At 46.1% G+C, this 25,570-nt stretch overlaps 1 protein-coding gene across 4 annotated transcripts; it reads right to left on the bottom strand.

The window, feature by feature from the left end:
* On the bottom strand, positions 1-25,560 carry LOC143764849 (uncharacterized). 4 transcript variants are annotated; one of them, XM_077250877.1, is made up of 6 exons: positions 25,326-25,560; positions 22,476-22,614; positions 20,160-20,261; positions 19,886-20,068; positions 10,313-10,415; positions 1-1,251 (listed from the first exon to the last, which is right to left on the bottom strand). In XM_077250877.1, the coding sequence occupies exons 3-6, from the start codon at positions 20,235-20,237 to the stop codon at positions 239-241; spliced, it is 1,377 nt and encodes a 458-aa protein (XP_077106992.1). In that variant the 5' UTR covers positions 20,238-20,261; positions 22,476-22,614; positions 25,326-25,560; the 3' UTR covers positions 1-238. The 4 variants fall into 4 exon arrangements, with proteins under 4 accessions (XP_077106992.1, XP_077106991.1, XP_077106989.1 ...); XM_077250876.1 differs by having other exon boundaries at positions 25,232-25,546; XM_077250874.1 differs by having other exon boundaries at positions 25,204-25,341.
* Between the last annotated feature and the right edge of the window lie 10 nt (positions 25,561-25,570).

The raw sequence follows: 25,570 nt of genomic DNA, 5'->3' as shown, positions 1-25,570 counted from the left end.
TTTCCTTCACAGTATTATTTATTTAACTATTTAACACCTAGAAGGTAACCAATAAAAAAATATATAAGTATTTTAAGTTAACGTTCACAAGTCCGACACGATTACTTACAATAAATATAAAACAAAACAGCTGGAGGAATTGAAATTATCCCATCAGACCTCATGCAACAATCAGAGGTTTGGAGTCTTTTGGTTGTGACTACTCCAGTATAATTTCTAGAAGGGGCCATAAAGCTTCTTATTGGTGCAATTGTGAGTGTATTTTCTGATGACGCACAATGTCAGACTTAAGCTTGAAGCATTTCCCACAGTAACAACATGTGAATGGTTTTTCACCTGTGTGGATAGTCAGATGTTTGAAAAGGATGGACCGCTGGGTAAAACTCTTCCCACACTCTGCACACGAGAATGGCTTCTCCCCTGTGTGTATTCTCTGATGGTCAAGAAGGCTGGCCTTCTGCGTAAAGCATTTTCCACAGTCTGAACATGAAAATGGTTTTTCACCCTTATGAATCCTCTGATGGGCGACGAGGTTTGGTTTATGCGTAAAACACGAGCCACACTCTGAGCAGATGAATGGCTTCTCGCCCGTGTGTATTCTCTGATGCTTCACCAGATCTGGTTTCCGTATAAAACATTTTCCACAGTCAGAGCATGTAAAAGGTTTCTCTCCAGTGTGGATTCTCTGGTGTTTACTCATATCAGACTTCCGAGTGAAGCATTTCCCACAATCAGGGCAAGGAAACGGTTTTTCCCTGGTGTGAAATTTCTCGTGAGCAACCAATGTGGATTTCTGGGTAAAACGTTTACCACATTCCAGACAGGCATATGGCTTCTCGTTGGTGTGAATCCGCTGATGGACAATTAAATCAGATTTTTGTGTAAAGCATTTTCCACAGTCGTAACATGGAAATGGTTTCTCCCCTGTGTGGATTCTCTCGTGTCTGAGGAGCGTGGCTTTCTGGCCGAAGGTTTTCCCACATGTGTAACATGGAAACTGCTTCTCGGCTACACTGAGATTCTGCTGAGATGCCATCTTTGTGTTCTGAGGGAGAGACGGAAATAGGTCATCTATGTGAGGTCTGCTGTGGACAATAATAGAGTCATCTAGTAAGTTTTCTCTACTATTATCAAGGGTTTCTGTAATAGGATTGTCTTCAGCAGAATCTTGTGAACCATCATTATCTTCCAAATCATCATCAGAAGATAAATTAAAATGTCTTTCTGACAGGGTCCATCGATTATGTTCTCCTAGGAGAAACAAAACATGAAAACTATGAGATGTATACAACCATAACCAGGTACTTTCTTAAATACTGGATGTCTTTAAAAGTAATGTTAGAGAATATACTAAATAATGGCTTTATCATACACTTAGTTTGGTAATTTTTTGGAGTAGTTACTCTTTTTTATTTTCATCTATTATAATCGATTTGCATAACCCCAGACCAGCAGCAAAGTCATTATTCTGTGACCACTAGATGAGAGCCCTGCGAATAGCCTCCAACCTAATGGCATCCTCTATTTATTAGCCAGCTGGCACTATGTCATCATGTCACACACATGACGCTGTGTGAGCCAACAAGCAAATTGCTGTAAAGTAAGAAGTGATTAGCAGGGATCCTCTCCAGGCACAATATTGATGTGGAGAACCTATGAAGGAAAAAAAATAATAATAATTAAAAAAAAAAAAAAAAAAAAGATCCTCCAGATGGCAAAATGTGATATACTCCAATTTATTGACACAAAAAAAAAAAAAAAAAAAAAAAAAAGATGAAAACAACTTAAAATGCAGAGATGCTTACAAACCATACAAGAAAAGACTAACACTGAGCAAGCGTAAAATAACAATTTCTGTATGTTCTGTGTCAGATATTGCACACTGAAAGGGGAATAGGCTGCAAAAATACAAAAGAAATATAGAAACAAATCAATGTATGAACAGAGTTATGTTGATACTAGATGGCAGCCCGATTCTAAAGAATCGGGAGTCTAAAATCCATATATACTTTATTTATTCAAATGTAAGAATAATACAATTAATAAATAATAGTAAGAAAGAACAAAAAATGGCTGCACTCACCAGCTCTTGACAATTCTTGACAGTACGGCACATTTCTGATTGGTCGCTCGCGGCAGGCGGCAACCAATCAGAAAAGTGCCGCGCACCACGAAGGCATATATCTTTGTCCACCCTGAGCGGGTGTAGGACGCTGGTGACGTCACTTATCTCCGGACATTATCTCCGGACAAAGCCACGGAAGTTGGCACAAATTGCCGGAAGTAGTATTCTAGGCAATTATATATTAGATTTTAATGTTATCAGTGTTTACCTTTGAACGTTTATATTGTATTGTCCTGTCACCAGCCATGTGTACGATTATCGGCCGAAAGCCTCTCTGGAACCAATAATCACCCCATGTAAAGGTATCTTTATAAGTTAAAGATTCAGAATACTATGACTTTTATCATATCCTGAACAGTCAAGTTTTTTATGAACCGTTAAGGTTTTCTGGTTGAAGTAAAAAAAACTCTGAGTGTTTACAGTTTGAAACCATAAAATGTTGAAAAATTATGTCATTCTTGAGTATATCACTCAATGGTGCTCATAAACGTGTCAAATTTGATCTATAATATACTTTAATATATGTTACTTTAATCTTTAATATACTTAAGAACAGGGCCCCAGACATCACACAGGGGGTCTGAAACACCGCACAGTGGTCCAAAATATCGCTGTGCTCTGCCTGGGGCCCCATATGCTGCCTGGGGCCCCTGTGCTCTGCCTGGGGCCCCATATGCTGCCTGGGGCCCCTGTGCTCTGCTTGGGGCCCCTGTGCTCTGCCTGGGGCCCCATGTTCTGCCTGGGGCCCATGTGCTCTGCCTGGGGCCACTGTGCTCTGCCTGGGGCCCCATATGCTGCCTGGGGCCCCTGTGCTCTGCCTGGGGCCCCATATGCTGCCTGGGTCCCCTGTGCTCTGCCTGGGGCCCCATAGGCTGCCTGGGGCCCCTGTGCTCTACCTGGGACCACTGTGCTCTGCCTGGGGCCCCATATGCTGCCTGGGGCCCCTGTGCTCTGCCTGGGGCCCCTGTGCTCTGCCTGGGGCCCCTGTGCTCTGCCTGGGGCCCCATAGGCTGCCTGGGGCCCCTGTGCTCTGCCTGGGACCACTGTGCTCTGCCTGGGGCCCCATATGCTGCCTGGGGCCCCTGTGCTCTGCCTGGGGCCCCATATGCTGCCTGGGGCCCCTGTGCTCTGCCTGGGGCCCCATATGCTGCCTGGGGCCCCTGTGCTCTGCCTGGGGCCCCTGTGCTCTGCCTGGGGCCCCATGTTCTGCCTGGGGCCACTGTGCTCTGCCTGGGGCCCCATGTTCTGCCTGGGGCCACTGTGCTCTGCCTGGGGCCCCATAAGCTGCCTGGGGCCCCTGTGCTCTGCCTGGGACCACTGTGCTCTGCCTGGGGCCCCATATGCTGCCTGGGGCCACTGTGCTCTGCCTGGGGCCCCATATGCTGCCTGGGGCCACTGTGCTCTGCCTGGGGCCCCATATGCTGCCTGGGGCCCCTGTGCTCTGCCTGGGGCCCCATATGCTGCCTGGGGCCCCTGTGCTCTGCCTGGGGCCCCTGTGCTCTGCCTGGGGCCCCATGTTCTGCCTGGGGCCCCTGTGCTCTGCCTGGGGCCACTGTGCTCTGCCTGGGGCCCCATATGCTGCCTGGGGCCCCTGTGCTCTGCCTGGGGCCCCATATGCTGCCTGGGGCCCCTGTGCTCTGCCTGGGGCCCCTGTGCTCTGCCTGGGGCCCCATATGCTGCCTGGGGCCACTGTGCTCTGCCTGGGGCCCCTGTGCTCTGCCTGGGGCCCCATGTTCTGCCTGGGGCCCCTGTGCTCTGCCTGGGGCCCCTGTGCTCTGCCTGGGGCCACTGTGCTCTGCCTGGGGCCCCATATGCTGCCTGGGGCCCCTGTGCTCTGCCTGGGGCCCCATATGCTGCCTGGGGCCCCTGTGCTCTGCCTGGGGCCACTGTGCTCTGCCTGGGGCCCCATAGGCTGCCTGGGGCCCCTGTGCTCTGCCTGGGACCACTGTGCTCTGCCTGGGGCCCCATATGCTGCCTGGGGCCCCTGTGCTCTGCCTGGGGCCACTGTGCTCTGCCTGGGGCCCCATATGCTGCCTGGGGCCCCTGTGCTCTGCCTGGGTGTAGGACACTGGTGACGTCACTTATCTCCGGACATTAGCTCCGGACATTAGCTCCGGACATTAGCTCCGGACATTAGCTCCGGACAAAGCCACGGAAGTTGGCACAAATTGCAGGAAGTAGTATTCTAGGCAATTATATATTAGATAAAGAAATCCCAATCGGTAAAGTGCAGACGAGCAGCCGTATAACCAGACACAGAAGAATAATGCTGGAAGGTGCTGGGGTTCATCGCGTGTAGCTTTCTGGAACCTGGGTAGCTAGATATAAACACCTGTCATAGAGCCTGTACTATAGAGCCCGGATTTGGCTACAGATCTTTTCTTGCTGCAATTTAAGACCAGATCATCTGTTTACCAGCATATATTGTGAGGATATCTCTCTGTGGGACATTTACTTTAGATCATAGCATCTTAAGTATTATCTAGATGGAGGCCTGATGGGGTGGTAACGTCACGATGAGGGCAGGCTTTGCAGCATTGAGAATCTCCCCCCCCCCCATGTGCTCACCCACCTATCCACTCTCTCTTTCCCCATGTGCTGACTTCTCCCGTCTGTGTTCTCTTCTTTTACCCATCTACCCCATGTGCTATCCCCCGTGTCTGCTGTCTCTCTCCTTCCAGTGTTGTGTTCTCCCCTCATGTGCTGTCCTGTTTGAGCTGTCTCCTCCTGTGCTGTCTCTCTCACCCCTGTGTGCTCTCTCCCCCCCTTCTGTCTTCTCCTCTCATGTCATCTCTTCTTTGACCTGTGAACCCCATGTGCTCTCCCCCTTGTGTGCTCTCTTTTTCTCCACCACTGTGCTGTCTTCTTCCCTCATGTGTTCTCTTGTTTGAGCTTTCTCCCTACTAGGAGTCATTTTCCTATGTGCACTCACCCCTCCCCCTGTGTCATTGGCGTACGTTTTAGGAGGAGCCATGTTGGCGTTGATATTTGCTTTTTAAAGGGGTTTTCCCACTAACAAAAGTTCAGTTTAAAAATTGTCTGTGTCTGACCGTGTACAGAACATACCACAGCTCCTGGGCAGGGGAGGAAGCAAAAGACAACACTGACATTACAGCAGGAGATCGCAGAGGATACATTTTGTGAGGTAAAATATTGTTTAAAAACAGTCAGTGAAATATTTTACCTCACAAAATGAATCCACTGTGTTTCTCTGCTGTAATGTCAGTATTATCTTTTGCTTCCTCCCTTGCCCAGGAGATGTGGTATGCTCCGTACACGGTCAGACACAGTCATTTTTTAAAATTAACTTTCGTTCTTGGGAAAACCCCTTTAATGTGACCGGCTTCCTCTGCCTGTAGACACGTCGCGCATCTGCCGTTGGGATCAGCCAAATGATTCACTGCGCCTGCGCGGAATTAGTGCAGGTGCAGTAAATCAGACCGCCTCCATCTTTGCGCAGAGATAGTGGCGATCACATTAAAACTGCGCATGCGCTCCTCCTGTACAAAGATGGCGGCGGTCTATGAATCATTCAGCTGATCCCGCTGGTGTTCCGCTGGTGGTACCGCGCAAGAGGCTGGTACCACCAGCAGTTTCCATATTGAGACACCCATCACTTGGGGGTCCCAATATGGTGGTTGGTGAACTTCCGCCGCTTGGAATTCTGGGATCTGGACGGAACAGGATGCGAAGACATTACAAGGTAAGTATATATTAATATAACTACCCATCTCTGCAGGAGACACCAGAGATGAACCCCAGCACCTTCCAGCATTATTCTTCTGTGTCTGGGTATACGGCTGCTTGTCTGCACTTTACCGATTGGGGTTTCTTTATATCAACATAACTCTGTTTATACATTTATTTGTTTCTATATTTCATCTGTATTTTTACAGCCTATTCAGTGTGCAATCTCTGACACAGAACATACAGAAATTATGTTCTTTTACGCTTGTTCGGTGTTAGTCTTTTCTTGTATGGTTTGTAAGCATAGATTAATTTTTAATCATTTACTGTATCAATAAAATTGAGTATTTATATTACATTTTGCCTTCTGGAGGACCTCTTTACTTCATAGGTTTCTCTGCAATCACGGTCCTCCGTGTTACTATTCAGGGAATAGGCTCTTACAATATTGATGTGGACAGCATGAGTTATGGAGCTCTGTAATACACGGGAGATGAGGCATCACCACAGCAGCCTGGACACAATCTCCAAATCAGCCCTGGACATGGGGACAGAAAGTGTCTGTGTGTATTACTTGTGGCACAGCCATGAAGAATTCACTAAGGAGGTTATAAAAGGAAAACCCCTTTAGCAGCCGCTCTTTTGTGCTGCTGATGGCACTATACATAAAGAGAAAGGCCCTTTTAACACAATATGACGTACATGTCCGTCATGAGCACATCACTTTGGGCCCCATGACGGATAAATACGTAATGTTCATCACACGGTGACTGCAGACTTTTCACTTAAGAGCAGGCAACCCCTTTAACATCACACATGCTGTTATATATAGTGATCGTGGCACATGAGGAGTTTGGCAAAGAAAGCGTTATATCTGTCAGCCATGCAGCGCAATTGTGGGGTTGCCAATGGGCTATTCAAAATTAAGGTTTGTTTTGTACATTCCACCACCTGAAAAGTGTAATAAAAATAAGATTAAAAAAAAAAAAAATCATAAAATGGAAGCAATAAAAACTACATCAAGTCGAGCAAAAAATAAATGGAATAACAAAACATATGGCTCTCAGAATATGGCAAGCCCCCCAAAAATTGTTTTATATAAGAAGTGTATTTATTGTAAAAAAAAGTCAAACAACATTAATTTGGGACTACAGTAATTGTGCTGACCCACAGAATAAAATTTACATTTTATTTGTTCAGCATATTATGAATAGTGTAAAATGTAAAAGATAAAAAAAATGAATTGCTGATTTTTTTTTTTTTTTTTTTTTATATACCACCCTATAAGGAGTTAATCTAATAAGTTAGGTACCCCAAAATGGTGTCACTGACAAATACAACTTGTCCTGATATAGATATATATATATATATATATATATACACTGCTCAAAAAAATAAAGGGAACACTAAAATCCCACATCCTAGATATCACTGAATTAAATATTCTAGTTGCAGATCTTTATTCATTACATAGTGGAATGTGTTGAGAACAATAAAACAAAAATGATCAATGTAAATCAAAATGACTATCCCATGGAGGTCTGGATTTGGAATGATACTCAAAATCAAAGTGGAAAATCAAATTACAGGCTGATCCAACTTCAGTGGAAATGCCTCAAGACAAGGAAATGATGCTCAGTAGTGTGTGTTGCCTCCATGTGCCTGTATGACCTCCCTACAACGCCTGGGCATGCTCCTGATGAGGCGGCGGATGGTCTCCTGAGGGATATCCTCCCAGACCTGGACTAAAGCATCCGCCAACTCCTGGACAGTCTGTGGTGCAATGTGACGTTGGTGGATGGTGCGAGACATGATGTCCCAGATGTGTTCAATCAGATTCAGGTCTGGGGAACGGGCAGGCCAGTCCATAGCTTCAATGCCTTCATCTTGCAGGAACTGCTGACACACTCCAGCCACATGAGGTCTGACATTGTCCTGCATAAGGAGGAACCCAGGGTCAACCGCACCAGCATATGGTCTCACAAGGGGTCTGAGGATCTCATCTCAGTACCTAATGGCAGTCAGGCTACCTCTGGCGAGCACATGGAGGGCTGTGTGGCCCTCCAAAGAAATGTCACCCCACACCATTACTGACCCACTGCTGAACCGGTCATTCTGAAGGATGTTGCAGGCAGCAGATCACTCTCCACGGTGTCTCCAGAATCTGTCACGTCTGTCAAACGTGAACCTGCTTTCATCTGTGAAGACCACAGGGCGCCAGTGGCGAATTTTACAATCCTGGTGTTCTGTGGCAAATGCCAAGCGTCCTGCACGGTGTTGGGCTGTGACCACAACCCCCATCTGTGGACGTTGGGCACTCAGACCATCCTCATGGAGTCGGTTTCTAACCGTTTGTGCAGACACATGCACATTTGTGGCCTGCTGGAGGTCATTTTTCAGGGCTCTGGCAGTGCTTCTCCTGTTCTTCCTTGCACAAAGGCTGAGGTAGCGGTCCTGCTGCTGGGTTGTTGCCCTCCTACGGCCCCCTCCACGTCTCCTGGTGTACTGGCCTGTCTCTTGATAGCACCTCCAGCCTCTGAACACTATGCTGACAGACACAGCAAACCTTCTTGCTCGCATTGATGTGCCATCCTGGATGAGCTGCACTACCTGAGCCTCTTGTGTGGGTTGAGTCCTTAAAATGCTACCATGAGTGTGAAAGCACAACCAACATTCAAAAGTGACCAAAACATCAGCCAGAAAGCATTGGTACTGAGATGTGATTTGTGGTCCCCACCTGCAGAACCACTCCCTTATTGAGTGTGTCTTGATAATTGCAAATAATTTCCATCTGTTGTCTATTCCATTTGCACAACAGCATGTGAAATTGATTGTCAAACAGGGTTGCTTCCTAAGTGGACAGTTTGATTTCACAGAGGTTTGATTGATAGAGATAGATAGATAGATAGATACATACATACAAGTTTGCCCACTGACAAAGACATGAGCAGTCTATAATTTTAAGGGTAGGTTACTTTCTGTGGACAGAGAGTCCTGTCCACAGACTCAATTGATCAGTCAGACTCTAACCTCTACAACATGGGCAAGACCAAAGGGCTTTCCAAGGCTGGCAGGGACAAGATCATAGACCTGCACAAAGCTGGAATGGGCTACAAAACCATAAGTAAGACGTTGGGTGAGAAGGACAACTATTGGTGCAAGAGTAAGAAAATGGAAGAAATACAAAATGACTGTTAATCGACATCGATCTGGGGCACTGTGACAGGGTCATTGGCAGTGAACAAGAGGGGATATGTCATTGCGCATGTTGGTGTCAGTGGTATGAAACCAGAATATTTTTTCCTCCAGCACACTAAGTGTTGAGGGGGGGTTAAAGAAAGCTGGATACATAGACTGGTTTTATGTGAGCACTCAGAGAGGGCGGGAGAGTGCTCACCATTAGTGATGAGCGAGTATACTCGTTGCTCGGGTTTTCCGCTTTGGTGGTCTCCAAGTACTTGTTAGTGCTCGGAGATTTCGTTTTCGTTGCCGCAGCTGCATGATTAACGGCTGCTAGACAGGCTGAATACATGTGAGGATTGCCTGTTTGTTAGGGAATTCCCACATGTATTCAGCCTGTCTAGCAGCTATAAATCATGCAGATGAGGCCACAAAAACTAAATCTCCAAGCACTAACAAATACTCGGGAGATCACCCGAGCGTGCTTTGGAAAACCCGAGCAATGAGTACACTCGCTCATCACTACTCACCATATCTCTTCCTGCAGCTGACACCGGCATGGATACTAGCAGGACCTGCGGTGATGTCACAATCATGTGATCATCACATGGTCATGGTTAAATATCTGGACATGCGAGACAGTCTGAGTGGTGTCTTGGGAGAGGAGGTACTTCCATGGAGCTCCAAGGAGGAGCGGAGGACATTGCCAGGTGTCTGCAGGTTGAAACCTGCAGAGAAAAAGGACTCTGTTATACTTTATTTGTTTTGTTTTCCGTTAAACCAGAAAGTCTTGTTTACCAGAGGGATCAAATACTTATTTCTCACTGCTAAATGCAAATAAATGTATATAATTTATACAGTGCGATTTTCTGGATTTTATTTTTGATATTCTATTTCTCAATAATAAAATTAACCTTAGAATTATTTATTTCCCCCACTGAATATATTGAAGCTTTTGAAAGGAGAATGAAAAAAATAAATAAATAAAAGCTTTGTTCTAAAGGGCGAGTCCTTAAAGGGGTTGTCCGGTCTAAGATGACAAGTCTACAGTCACAAAGAGTGACAGAAAACTGGTCATTGTAGACCATACAACCCCTTTAACATGTTTAAACAGAATCTGTGACCAGGATTTTGCCACCTAATCGGAGAGCAGCATAATGTAGGGGGAAGAGACCCCGACTCCAGGACATCTTGAATATTGCACATCAATGAAAACAACAAGGCATGCTCAAGGACCTCTGCACTATAACCTCTTCTGCACTACAGAGCCAAATAATGCTGGCGTGCCTCTTAACATGATTCCTTCTCATATTCACCAACCTGCAGCAATGTCTTTAGGGATTTCCTCCTCTTTGCACTGCAGTTCAACCCTCACATATGTCTCTTCTTCACTGTCAGTGTTCTCCTCTCCTAAGATCTGATCCTTAACAGAAGAGAAATGAAAGATTATTGGACAGTGGCGCAATATTGCTCAAGTGAAGGTGACCAAAGCAGCTCTGCCATCAGACTAGGCGGCTCTAGGAAGGGCAGCATGGTGTGTGGACAGGTCTGCTCTGCTTAAAGCTAAAACTGCATAATTACATTGTATTTGGCTAAAAGGAGCAATCAATGAACACAACAGACAGTGTGCTGGTTTATTTATCACTCACTGTTCCTGGGCTTCCCTCAATGCCCCATTATCTCAGGAATATGTTGTATAGGTTTATGATGTCAGATGACAATAAGTTATTACACATCACAGGATAACTTAATGATCGGTGGAGGGTCTAACTGCAGGGATCCACACCAATCGGCAGAACCGGCACTTTCATACCTGTTAGAATGGAGCCAACTTGAATGCTGCTCCATTCAGTGACCAGAGCAGCGGTCCGGCATGTGCACTGCTGATCCATTAATTTCCTATACTGCTCCCAGCAGCCCCATAGAGAATGACCAGGGCAGCGGTCCGGCATGCGCACTACTGATCCATTCCTTTCCTATACTGCTCCCAGCAGCCCAGTAGCGTAGCTACCGAGGGCAGAGGGGGCCATCTCCCCAGGCCCGGTGCTCTGAGGGAGCCCACCCAGAGCTACACTACTGGGCTGCTGGGAGCAGTATAGGAAATTAATGGATCAGCGCACCGATGCAGTTACATTCTGCGGCAGAGTAGGGAGAATCAATCTCCCTGCTCTGCCGCTATGGGGCCCCTGAGCAGGCGGGGGGGCCCGGTGCCAGCAGTGGGCCCCCCGCCGGCATCGCATGGTGAGCTGTATCGGCAAGTAGCCGATACAGCTCACCGCATTGATGAGGGAAGGAGCGCTGCGCTACTTCCCCATCATCCCCCTGTCAGCGTCTGACGCCACTTGCAGACGCCGACACTGACAGTGGGCGCGGTGACGTCACCGCCCTGCGCCCGCTGTCAGGACAAGAGCGGGAGCAGGGAGCGCCGCTGGAACAAGGAGGAAGAGAGATGAGTATTGTGTTTTTTGGGTTTTTTTTTTTTAATGGGGGCTGCCTAATACACTACAGGATCTGACTATGGGGGGGCTGCTGCCTAAAACACTACAGGATCTGACTATGGGGGGCGGGCTGCTGCCTAATACACTATAGGATCTGCCTATGAGGGGGGGCTGCTGCCTAATACACTATAGGATCTGCCTATGGGGGGCTGCTGCCTAATACACTACAGGATCTGCCTATGGGGGGTGCTGCTGCCTAATACACTACAGGATCTGACTATGGGGGGCTGCTGCCTAATACACTACAGGATCTGCCTATGGGGGGCTGCTGCCTAATACACTACAGGATCTGCCTATGGGGGGGCTGCTGCCTAATACACTACAGGATCTGCCTATGGGGGGGGCTGCTGCCTAATACACTACAGGATCTGCCTATGGGGGGGGCTGCTGCCTAATACTACAGGGTCTGCCTATAGGGGTACTGTCTTGTACTATATTGAGGACTATCTGGCACATTATACTATATGGAGGTTATCTATGGGACCATCATACAGTGTGGGGATTACAGTGAAGGGGCCATCATACAGTATTGGAGCCATCAAACAGTTTGGAGTCTACTAAGGGGTCAGTATACTATGTGGGTGGTACTATACAGTGAGGGAGCATCATGCTTTGTATAGGGGAGCTGTACGGGGGAGACTCGGTATATTATTAAATGTAAAGTGGGCACTTATTGTTATAGGGGAACTTGGGTTACTGTGACTATCAAAGGGGCACACAGGGCAATATTACTTTCTAGGGAGAAAAATATGGGCAGTGTTTTCTAGGGCACTTGCACCTGGCATTACCATATTATAGAGGGGGTGCTTTAGAATTGACACAGCAGGTGCAGTAATAGCGACACATGGCAGCAGCGGCTCAGTATTGGGGTATCAGGGGCAGTAATAAAGAAAACATATGGCAGCAGCGGCTCAGTATTGGGGTATCAGCAGGATGAGGAGTTTGTGCAGGTTGGGAATAGATGATGATGGAGCTGGAATGTGAGAAGTCAAATGTGTCGTTGTTGTATTCTCTGCAGGCGAGTCGTTGCTGTAAGAAGTTGTCGTCATGTCGGTCTGGGTCAGATGGAAAAGACGGGAAAAGTGACGACTCCATCATAAAGAACGTCAGCGGTAAGTCATTATCTGTAACTGTGCTGTGATCTCTTATATGTTCTGTAGGACTGTATTTACCACTGACCGTATGGTGATAATATCTATGTTGGTTCTCCTCCACTCCTCGGGCGCGTCACCGAATTGTAATCAAGGATACCTGGTTAGGGACCAACTCAGAAGCTTCGCCCCCCCCCCCCCCCCGAACAAAAACCCTAGCTACGCCTCTGCAGCAGCCCCATAGAGAATGACCAGAGCAGTGGTCCAGCATGAGCACTGCTGATCCATTTATTTCCTATAGGGCTTTTATATTGTTAAAAAAAATTTTTTTTTTTTTTTTTTTTTTCACTTTACTCTTGCTTCAACAGTCTCCATGGGAGACTAGAAGCTGCGATCATCCGATCGCTTGTGCTACATAGAGCTCACTTGCTACGAGGGCCGACCACTCTTGGCGCCGATGGGTGTGGTTTGCGACGCGCTTCCGGCGAGTGTGTTAAATGCTGGTGTTAGAGATTGATAGCGGCATTTAACAAGTTAACAGCTGAGGGTGGATCGCGATTCCACCCGCGAATGTTAGGGGGCATGTTAACTGATCAGATCAGCTGTCATGTGCCGGAAAAGGTGCGGGTTCATCGCCGATGCCCGCATCAAACAGGGGGAGGCACCCGATGACGGGGTTAATGATATGATCGTGCTCCGGGGTGGGCATGGGGGGGGGGGGGGGGGGGGGGGGGCGACATTTTGTGAAAGACCAGAGCCCCTGCAGTTCCATGGTTTCCCATGTCGTGGGGGCGGCACATGCACAGATGGAGATCTCTTCACCAAAATCTTAAGAGATGAGATATCAGAGCTGAGATCTCATCTCCTGAGATCTTGATGCAGAGATCTCCATCTGCGCATGCGCCGCCCTCGGCAGCCATTTTCCCGGAGTCCACGCATGGAAAACCATGGAACTGAAAGGGCTCTGGCCAAAATGTCGGCAGAGCCCCCCGCAGCTCTGGACACCACCCGCAGTGGTGCGCCGCACATCCGAACACTCCCTGCGGCCTGCAGCAATGCTCCACTCTTTCCTCCTCCAGCCGCGACCCTGGGACCCTGCTCCACAGCGGCTGGTAAGGTATATCCGCATTATAAAATGCACCCCCATTTTCCCCACAAAATTTTGGGGAAAGTAAAAGTACGTATTATCTGAAAAATACGGTAATTCTTTTATTTCATTAAAAAAAAAGCCTCCTCCAAGAAGGTGCCACCTGCACAGTAGCAGTTATTGGCGATCTGATAGATGCAACTTCACAGGCGGCGCCATCTTGGAGAAGGCTTTTGTTTTTTTTTTGTTTTTTTTGTTTTTTAATGAATTCATTTATAGCATGAAATAAAATAATTAAATGCACAGAGTACCACATGAAAACCCCCTGCCCACAGGCTGCCCCAATGCAGGAGAATCTCATTAACTGAAAATAAAGATTAAACAACCACACAAGATGGATTTCATCAACCAAGGTATCATTGTAATCAGTATAACAGTTCCAACCTGACACTGTCTGTAGGTTACTCAGCACAATCCTGCTGACAGGGTCACTTTAAGTGGCAAAAAAATAAAAATAACTTTGCTTGTGTTACCATTTTCTGAGACCAGTAACGTTTTCAAATTTTGGGTTGATGGGACAGTAGGGCTTATTTTTGTGCTCCTAGCTGCAATTTTTATGGATACCATTTTGCGGTAGGTACGATATTTGGAATGTCTCTTATTCTGGCATTTAATTATTTTTTTTTACTCATTACGCAGTTTCTAGATTGGGTTAATTAATTGTATATTTTGATAAGACTTTTCCTAATGTAACAATAGCATATTTGTGTATTTTTTTTTTTTTATTTGTAATGAGGCAAAAGGGAGAGGATTTGAATTTTTTTTTTATTAAAAACATTTTTTTTAAACTTTTCGTTGTATTTGTTAGTCTCCTTACGAAGGAGGGGGGGCACCAGTAGGCGCATGGAATGATGCCCCTCCTGCCAACATGCTGTAAATGCCACTGTCAGAGATTGACTTCAGTCTAGGTGGAATGTCCATAAAGGGGTTGTCTGGAATTAATCTATTGACTATGGGAATGCAGACTTGGGAATCCTCACAACGCGCAGTGTGCAGTCACAGAGTAGACTGGACAACCCCTTGAATAGTAACATTTTTTAATTAATCTCTAAGCTTTATACAGTCCGAGGGCTGGGTGATGGGGAGTTGATTATCGCCTCATGGGCCAGTCTTTACATGGGTACTTTGAAGAATTACACAGCTAGAACAACTTTTTCCTTTACAACATTTTAATGATTTATTGAATACACTGTGTTCCAAATTATTATGCACAAAGAGTTTAGGAGTGATAAGGTTAGAATTTTTTTGTTTGTCATTTAAACTCATTGATGGTGATGTGTGTCAGGGCTCTTTATATCACTGAAAGCAATTGCAGATACCTGTGCAAATTAGTTTGGCAGGTGTGTCCAAATAAAGGCAAGACTACTTAAGAAGGCTGTTCCACATTATTAAGCAGCCTACATTTTTTGCCAAAATGGGAAAGAAAAAGGATGTGTCGGCTGCTGAGAAGCAACAAATTGTGGAGTATTTAGGTCAAGGCATGACTACAATCAACAATGCCAAGACACTTCATCGTGATCATCGCACAATCAAGAAGTATGTAGCTGATTCCCAGCACACACGTGTGCGTGCTGATAAGGAAAAATTGAGGACTCTTTCCAACAGGCAATTGCGTAAGGTTAAAAGAGCAGCTGCAAAAATGCCTTGTCAAAGCAGCAGACAAGTTTTTGAAGCTGCTGGTGCCTCTAACTTCCCCAGAACAACAAGATGCAGGGTCCTTCAGAGGTGCGTAAGCCATCCTGTCGACCACCTCTATCCACTGCACACAAGCAGAAACGGCTCCAGTGGGCCAAACGATACATGAAGACTGACTTCCAAACTGTTTTGTTCACCGATGAGTGCCGTGCAACGCTCAATGGTCCAGATGGATGGAGTGGAGGATGGCTGGTTGATGGACACCCCATGAAAACACGGCTAAGGCGCCAACAAGGAGGAGGTGGAGTAATGTTTTGGGCTGGAATCATGGGGAGAGAGATTGTCGGCCCCTTTATGATCCCTGAAGGGGTAAAGATGAACTCCATAATCTATGTGGAGTTTCTAAAACAACACTTCCTGCCATGGTTCAAGAGGAAGAACCGTGCTTTCCGCAGCAAGATCATTTTCATGCATGATAATGCACCGTCTCATGCTGCAAAAAACACATCTGCCTCTCTGGCTGCTATGGGCATAAAAGAGGACAAACTTATGGTGTGGCCACCATCTTCCCCTGACCTCAACCCCATTGAGAACCTCTGGAGCATCATCAAAAGGAGTGTCTATGATGGCGGGAGGCAGTTCACATCTAAGCAACAGCTCTGGGAGGGTATTCTGTCCACATGCAAAACAACTGAAGCAGAAACCATCCAAAAACTGCCAAATTCAATGGACGAGAGAGTTCAGAAGCTTATTTCGAACAAGGGGTCCTATGTGCAAATGTAACATCACCTAGAATAAAGTTTTCACTTGAAAACTGTTTAATTTCATTTTGTAATAAGCTGATAATGCTTATAACTTCACAATTGACCAATTTTTTTTTTTTCAAAATAAAAAGTTAAACTCTGCTGTGCATAATAATTTGGAACATGCATTTTGAGTGTTTATTTTTATTTTTTTAAATATACTGTTTTCAAAGGCAGTTTGTTCCAAAACATTGCAATTATACTAGAATAGTAGATGACTGGAAAATAACAATGACTGCAATTCAGATAGGTAATTTAGAGAAAATATGAGGAAATATTAGTTGCATAATAATTTGGAACACAGTGTAATGCCGATCTGGTCTTCTTACAGAAGGGCAGTGACTGACTCTAGTGTATTAAGGATTTAGGCCTAACTTTCACACATTTCACCCCTCGTAAGGCTGAAGTTTTGGACCTCCTAAATTCTTTTGATAATAATGAACAGCTACAATCTTGCGCTTGTTTATTTATTTCTTAAGTAAATGATAACAGGTGATTGGATAGGGGGATATCAAAATCTATTGTGGCTTAAAGGGGTTTTATACTTTAAGAAAAGTGTACATCAAACACTATTCTATACATAACATAGCAAATAGATCAGGTACTAGTCCCTCCTAGTCTTACAGTGGCTTGTGAAAGTATTCACCCCTTGGCTTTTTACCTATTTTGTTACATTACAACTTGAGTCTGATGCATCAGTACTAAATAGTCTATGGTGGTAAAGTGAGAAAAATATAGATATAAATTACATTTATGGGATCAAAATAACTACAAATTGGCATGTGCATATGTATTCACCCCCTCTGTGATGAAGCCCGTAAAAATTTCTGGTGACAGCAATTACCTTCATAAGTCACACGCTTAGTGAAAGGAAGTCTCCCTGCACCCACAATACTCAGTGCATACCTGAGCACCCTAGGCAAACTCGAGTAATGAGAATTTGCGATGAGAACTTGCGATCATCACTAACCATAGATTCTCAGTGGGATCAAGATCTGCAGAGTTTCCTGGTCTCCCTCGGCAGCTCTAAGGAGAAGTGACAAGCCGGTGCTTGACAATGACTAACAGCGGCGAGTGGGACAGCATACTGTGCTTACATCAGCATTGAGGACCACTCTCAGTAAAACAAGCATGTCACTTGAGGAGACAGACAGAATACTAATTCTCCAAACAATATGTAGTAGGCAGCCCAGCACTCTCCAGGTTTCCCGGTCACTACAGACTCCCATTTACATGCTCTAAGGCCTCTTTCACACTTCCGTCTTTCTTTTTCCCTCACAATGTGTTGTTTTGTGAAAAAAAAAAAACGGATCCAGCAAATGTTTCTGCTGGATCCGTTTTTTGCTCATAGACTTGTATTAGCGATGGATTGTGACAGATGGCCTTCCGTTTCATCCGTCGTGCACTCGATCCGTTGTAAAATTGCTGTCCGTCGGGCGGGGACAACGCACGGAGGAACGTTTTTTTCTGTACGTCGGAAAATCGCTCAGCGACTGTCAAAAGAAGGAATCCAGCTACTGATGCAGTCTTTTCAAACTGAGCATGCGCGGAAGAATTTCCACTCAGGGAAATTCTCTCTTGCTTTTTACTAACAAGTAAAAAGATATAATAAGATATATAGTAACAAGATATAATGTTAAAAATAATTTAAAAAAATTAAAAATCGTGATATTCTTACCTTCCGGCGTCCCCCAGCAGCAGTCCCGATGCTCCCTGCAGCTCCCGTTCCCAGTAATGCATTGCGAAATGACCCGATGACGTAGCGGTCTTGCGAGACCGCTGTCATCACAGGTCGTTGTCTTGCAAGGCATCACTGGGAACGGGAGCTGCCGGGAGCATCGGGAAGGCTGCGGGGGAAGCTGGAAGGAAAGAATATCACGATTTTTTATTAATTATTTTTAACATGGGTTGTGTGGTGAATGCGTTTTCGCAGCAGAAAAACGCGGCTTAGACGCATACACAACATGTGCACACAGCCAATTCTGGCAACAACTACCTTGACAAGTCCGTAAAAAAAAACAGACCCAGTGCACCTGTTTTTTTACAATCTGCGCAGGATCCGTCTTTTCATTTTGACGGATTGTGACCGATTGTGAAAAATGGAAGTGTGAAAGAGGCCTAACAAGTTCACTCTCCTGTAGAGTGTCAATTCTGGGGACAAAAAGTGTCAGGAGAGTCACCTAGGGGCACATTTAGAGGGACAAGAATACACTTGGGTACTGTCCTTGTCAGGACAGGAGACCACACCTGGGGCACGACAGGGAGTTTATTAGTACCTGTATCCATATTATCTTGTTACCCAAAATCCTTGGACGGCTCTTCTTTGACCATATAGGTGAGACCGAACCAATTTTACACTAGCACCATTGGATATTGGGCACTTTTTTTCCCATATTGATTGATGTGTCTTGTCACTATTATACATGTTTTATTTTATTGTTGTACTTTTATTTTATCCTCCCCTTCTTACAAGAGCCTCGATTTATATAGACATATAGAAGAAGATGGTAAAAAAAATTCTAAGGGAGAAGAAATGGTGAAAAAAAATATGCTGTTCCATCATTGTGTTTTGGATTTTGTTTTACTGTGTTCATTGTGCGGGAAAAAAAAAAAAAAGATTCTCAAGGCCAATAAGACTACAGCAATACCAAGTCTGTATCTTTTCTTCTATTCATGTAATGAGTAAAAATTCAGAATTTTGGGACGTGTTTTTTTTGGGGGGGGTGGGTGGTGTTGCCATTTTCCGAAACCCATAACATTTTTACTTTTCCGTGTGATGGAGATGTGCGAGGGCTTTTTTTTTTTTTTTTTTTTTTTTTTTTACGTAGTGAGGTAACATTTTTAACCAGTTGATACAACGTTTTAATTGCTGTTTGTTGACGTTGTTTTTAGTTTTGTTCTCTTCTCTAGAGAGGAGAGGTTACCAAAAGAAACACATTTCTGTTTTGATTTTCTTCCTCAGTAGAGCTTTCAGCAATTGGCTTAATATATTTTACATATTGACAGGCTTGGACTTTTCTGGATGCAGCAATACCAAATGTGTTTTGTTTTCCCTTCCTTTATTTTTAAATGGAAGAAAATGGGTGCTAAAAAAAAAAAAAAGTTTACTATATTTTCTACATGATTTTTAAGTCTTCATAGGGGACTTGAACCTACAATAGTTTGATTGCTTGCACCGCATACTGCAATAGTACTACTAAGATTGCAGTAACAGCCCCCCAAACTGCCACAATAGCCCATTCGGTCCCCGCAATTACACTGCAGGGGGCAGATTGGATCTGGTGCATGCAAGTACACGAGTGCAATCCATTTGAAGGCTGCTGTCAGAAATCTAATGGTTAAGATGTCCTATTACTTGAGTAAAAGAAAATCTATTCCTAATCAACAGTTACGTGGATCTAAGATTTCTTGCACAAAATCTGCTTGATGACAAATCCATTCACTTACCATTAGAGGTTGTTCTAAATAAATATCCCACAAATACTCTCTCCTGAAACAAACTACTCGGATCAAGCCGATGTTTGTAGGAACGTGGACCCAAAACGTAGCCTAAGGGTCCCGACATATGGTAACATCTCCAGCTACCATAGACTTCTGCTAAGTGATCTCCAATTTTTGAATCAATAGCCCTAAATCTAAATCAGACAATGTGAGCAATAAAACAAAAAAATAAGTCATCCCAATACCTCCATGACCCTGCTACCATTCTCAGTAGTTACCTCTACAGTAAGCAGCCGAATGATCTTGTTGGCGAGTTCCAGGACCTTCTGTTCATTGTCATGTACTAGAGAGGTATATGGAATAACTGTGGTGCATCGCAGGGTCCGTCTCATCCCACTCATCAACTGACATCCACTGGTGGATTCCACATCTTTACTGGACTTTTTCACTACTGTGTAGTCCTGATTTTGGAAAATATTAGATACATGTAAATGGAAACAGTATACAAATTCTGTGACGTCTGTCTCAGTAATAGAACTAAGAAATTCATACCTCTCCAGTCAGCAAATAGATGATGTCCAGGGTGATATTTAAAATCTTCTTGGTCATGTACATTTTTTCCTTCTCCATCAGGCAAGGTAACTTCTGTTGGCTCTAAATACACAAAGATCATGTAAGAAGCATTTGGCATCCTTCATATGGGGCTCAGACGCAAACAAACTGACCGTTCGTCAGAGGCTCAGGAATGAGGTGGGTTTGGCACTCCCGGACTAATACTACTACTTAGCTGGCCAACTCTGCTTTCTACAACACTGGAAACAAGATAACCATTCCCTAATTCTGAACACCACCTTGCTCACGGTTTGAGTCTATAGGGTCTATGGAGGGGGGGGGGGTCTTGGACGCCCCAGAGCAATACTCACGCTCCGTCTCGCCAATTCACAGACTTACGGTTCAAGTGTGGACAGCTACCAAAAAGATTTTTCAATTCTAGGACACTGTAATCAATTCCCCCTTATGGCATAACAGTGTTACATTCCCAAGATGCTCTGTTTTGGTTGAAATTAGGGGTCAAGATACTGGCACAGGTATATATCCAGGGTGTTCTCATTTCCTTCAATATCAACAGCTCTATCAGGTCCCCGCACACACTTTCTTTAGGCATCTGCAATTAAGGCATGCCTTAAAAACCCAGTTCCCAGACAATGATACTTCCCTCATATCCTCATCCCCCCCCCCCCCCGATAGGCATTCTAAGGAGCCAGGGACGTTTTTTTTTTTTTAATTTATACCCAGTTACTAAGCAGAAGATGCTCCTCATCGCCATTGTTGGTTGAGGCTAAATGGAGGACAGTAAATACCCTTCCTTTCAGAGGAAGATTGGAGCAAGGCCTTGACCTCACCACAATGTTTCACCAGCAATAACAAGCTAGTCCAGATGTATATAGTCCATCAATGCCGTCTGACACATAGCAGGTTATATAAAATGGGTAGATCCACCACTGCAGATTGCCATAGGTGTGAGGAGGAGGCAGCAGATTTTATACACCTGATGTGGTATTGCCCTCCTATTGCAGACTTTTGGGAGGAGGTCATAGGTACCCACATCGAGATCATACAACCCGCTGTAGCACTCTGCTCTATGGTGTGTTTATTAGGAATCCTTGATTAGGAGACCTGGTCGCACTCTTCTAAGGCTACTTTCACACATGCCTCGGTACGGGCCCGTCACAATGCGTCGGGCCGACGTACAGACGGAACCTGTGAAATTTACGGCAAGACGTGGGCAGCGGATGTAGTTTTACAACGCATCCGCTGCCCATTCTGTAGTTCCGGAGAGGAGGGGGCAGAGCTTTGGCCGCGCATGCACGGTCGAAAATGGCGGACACGAGGCACAAAAAAACGTTACATGGAACGTTTTTTTTTTGTGCCGACGGTCCACCAAAACACGACACATCCGTCGCACGCGACGTGTGGCAATCCGTCACAATGCGTCGCTAATGCAAGTGTATGGAGAAAAAACTCCAAAACGACGCATTGCGACTTGCGTCACACGACGCAATTGTGAAAGTAGCCTTAGTGAAACATTGCTTTTGGCTATCCCATGAGATGGAAGGATAGAAGACCCAAGCAGATTTCACACTGGGCCAATATGGTAAATGCTGCAGCTTCCCATGACGGGGTGGTATATGAAAACAGACATTGTCCTCAGTAATTTGATAAGGTACAGAAGCCTTGGTGTGATTCTGTTTTGACTCAGGCAATGAGTATTCTCTCATGATAAAGTATGTGAGATTTGGTGCCTGACATTGGTGTCTTATGGTTTTGGTTAAGATATTAGAGCCATGGTACGTTAAGGGCAAGGTTAACTCTGCCACACAGCATTAGCGAGCAATGAGAAATGTGGTTTGTTCTATGAAGTAATCTGGTTATATTGTAGAATCTTCAATAAAACGAGAAACAAACAATAAGGATCAAGTAATATTATAAGGCTTATTCTCAGAAAATTCAATGCTGGAGATTTAGAACATATAATTTTAAAAGAAAAAGGAAATCTTTTTTATTCTTGGACAAAAAAATAAAATGTAGAGCAGCCAGTTATATCCCTGCCGCTATGATGTCCCGTCTGCATATCGCTGAACAATTGGCGGGCGACTGTGTAGACAGGATGTCATCGCTGCAGCCAAGAACGGGACTTGGCGGGGATAGAACTGCTAAAGGGGTCGTCTCCTATTTTAACCCCTTCACGACATGCGCCGTACAAGTACAGTGCATGTCGTGTCTCCCCCATTTATGCGGGCCCCGGCATGGAGCCCACATCTTTCCCAGCACGTCAGGTTTACATGACCTGTATGCACACATATATACCTGCTTTATACGGTGGTCCTCTGACAGGTGTATTGGGGGCTGTGCAGGCTTCCAGTTGGTGGCCTCCAGATGACAGGGCAGCCACTTCTCCCTCTTTTACCAGCGCTCCAGAGTGAATTTGTATCATGTTCTGATTTTCCTAAAATTCAAAACACAGTGTTTTTTTTTGCTAAAATCAAAACGTACCCCAATTGTAAGAGCATCTGTCCGTCAAAAAGACTCAGCCCTCCTATTCAGTAAGAACTGTGCCTAGCATTAGAGCAGCAGTGTAGAATAGGCAGTGCCAGGCGGGCAGTCACAGCGCCACTCTAGAAGCGTTACTTGCTTGGTTTGTTTGGCCCGTTGTTCACAAGAATAGAACGAATGGAGACATGTCCTACAGTGCTGCAGATAAAGCTTGCCAATGCAAGTCAACAGCCCCATAAAAACCTAGAGCACATGGGTGTCATCTGCGCGCAGCATGCTGAAAAACAAAACATGAACAGTTTTTCACGTCTGAGTAAAAAAAACAAAAAAAAAAACAAATGTGAAACAGGCCTAATATGAAGCAAGATGGATTACTGTACTTTAAATTGATCTATCCTGGAGCAAATGACAGGAGCCTGAAATCTGGAGGCCGTGTAATTAGCTCCTTAATCTATGATGCACATTTTAGTCATAGGTCAATAAGGAATGTATGGAGCGGGCTCAAGAGCTGAGCCTGCTTCATCAGCGGCAGGTACCGGCTGGGTTTCATAGCCCACATCTGCCTGTCACTACAGAGAACTGAGGGAGCTTTGATCGCAGTAGTTTAACCACTTAAATGCTGCTGTCAACCTGTGACAGCAGCATTTAAAAGGCTTCCAATTTCCACTCCCAACCCGTGACGTACTCGACGGGAATCAATGGATTGTTTTGGCCTGCTGAAGGTCTTCATAAGTGCCACCTCGGTCCTCCAAAGAAGCTAAGGGGGCAACTACCACCTGCAGAGCAGCTTCTCTCAAAGACCAAACTGTTGGACTGCAAGGGGCCCATATTCTGTTCCTGCCCAATGGTCCTTTGTGGTAGCCGCACACGTACATACTCAGTAGTGACCAGCGGTGTGGAGTCGGAGTCAGGGAAATTGAGGAGTCGGAATCAGTAGTTTGGCTTACCGACCCCACAGCCTTGGTAAAAACAGTAGCTCGGCAGGCTAAAAACAGCACAGATGGAAAAGCAGAAAAGTTACAGGCCTCTAAAAGGACAAGTGGTATTTTTCTCACCACTAAAATAACAAGGAAAAAAAACACATTCAAGTTTGGCATCACCATAAACAATGACCTCAGTAACCGCAAAACCTGAATACCAAAATTAAGTTTTGGATTTTTTTCCCCTCACAATTGGAATTTATTTAAAAAAAAACCTCAAAGTTATGGCTCTTGGAACATGGGGAGGAAAATAAACAAGCAAAAAAAACCAAAAACATAAGTGGTCTGGTTGGTAGTCACGGCCGCTTCAGCACTTTTTTCTGGCATGAGTTTTGAAGAAGTCTCCATGTGAGTGATGTGCAGGTCAGTCCTGGCCCCCGACTAGTGCGCTCAGTCTGCTCCCTCTACAGAGGTGATCCTAATATAAAGGTGGCCCTATATCACACACCCCATTCACTACAGAGGAGAACCCAGCATCACACACAGTCACCCCCACTCAGACCGTCACCCCCCATATCACAGGGAGACCGTCCCCCCACACAGATCGTCACCCCCATAACACCGGGAGATCGTCCCCCCACACAGATAGTCACCCCCCCCATAACACGGGGAGACCGTCCCCCCACACAGATCGTCACCCCCCCATAACACCGGGAGACCGTCCCCCCACACAGATCGTCACCCCCCCATAACACCGGGAGACCGTCCCCCCACACAGATCGTCACCCCCCATAACACCGGGAGACCGTCCCCCCACACAGATCGTCACCCCCCATAACACCGGGAGACCGTCCCCCCACACAGATCGTCACCCCCCCATAACACCGGGAGACCGTCCCCCCACACAGATCGTCACCCCCCCATAACACCGGGAGACCGTCCCCCCACACAGATCGTCACCCCCCCATAACACCGGGAGACCGTCCCCCCACACAGATCGTCACCCCCCCATAACACCGGGAGACCGTCCCCCCACACAGATCGTCACCCCCCATAACACCGGGAGACCGTCCCCCCACACAGATCGTCACCCCCCATAACACCGGGAGACCGTCCCCCCACACAGATCGTCACCCCCCATAACACCGGGAGACCGTCCCCCCACACAGATCGTCACCCCCCCATAACACCGGGAGACCGTCCCCCCACACAGATCGTCACCCCCCCCCCCCATAACACAGGGAGACCGTCCCCCCACACAGATCGTCACCCCCCCCCCATAACACAGGGAGACCGTCCGCCCACACAGATCGTCACCCCCATAACACCGGGAGACCGTCCGCCCACACAGATCGTCACCCCCATAACACCGGGAGACCGTCCGCCCACACAGATCGTCACCCCCATAACACCGGGAGACCGTCCGCCCACACAGACCGTCACCCCCATAGCACCGGGAGACCGTCCGCCCACACAGACCGTCACCCCCATAACACCGGGAGACCATCCCCCCCACACAGACCGTCACCCCCATAGCACCGGGAGACCGTCCCCCCCACACAGACCGTCACCCCCATAACACACATCACGCACCAGGCTCCCGGTAACTACGCCAGTCACACCTGACAGCAGTATCCTAGTCCGCCTCACATTCGGTGATATCCCGGTGTGTCTCCGCCATCTTTAAGAAGACCACCAGCGATATCACAGTAGTGCTGGAAATCGTGCCCGTCCACTAGAGCACCTGGATCAGGTTGTACATCCGCACTGCCGGAATCGAGAATGGATGACTGCAGCAGCCCACTACACGGGTCCTCGCTAGCAGCTGGAAGAAAATGGCGGATGGATGATTGTTATTTCTCCTGGAATAAGGGGTGGTCTCTGCCGCCACTGGGGAACATGCAGCTAGATGGCTTTATATAAGAAACATATAGGACAAGCTCTTTGCGTGCCCTCCATACAATGCCAGTGACGGCACCGTGTCATGGT

The sequence above is a fragment of the Ranitomeya variabilis genome, chromosome 4 (assembly GCF_051348905.1).
Source record: "Ranitomeya variabilis isolate aRanVar5 chromosome 4, aRanVar5.hap1, whole genome shotgun sequence".
Taxonomy (NCBI): Eukaryota; Metazoa; Chordata; class Amphibia; order Anura; family Dendrobatidae; genus Ranitomeya; species Ranitomeya variabilis.
This window is presented reverse-complemented; position numbering and strand designations above follow the sequence as displayed.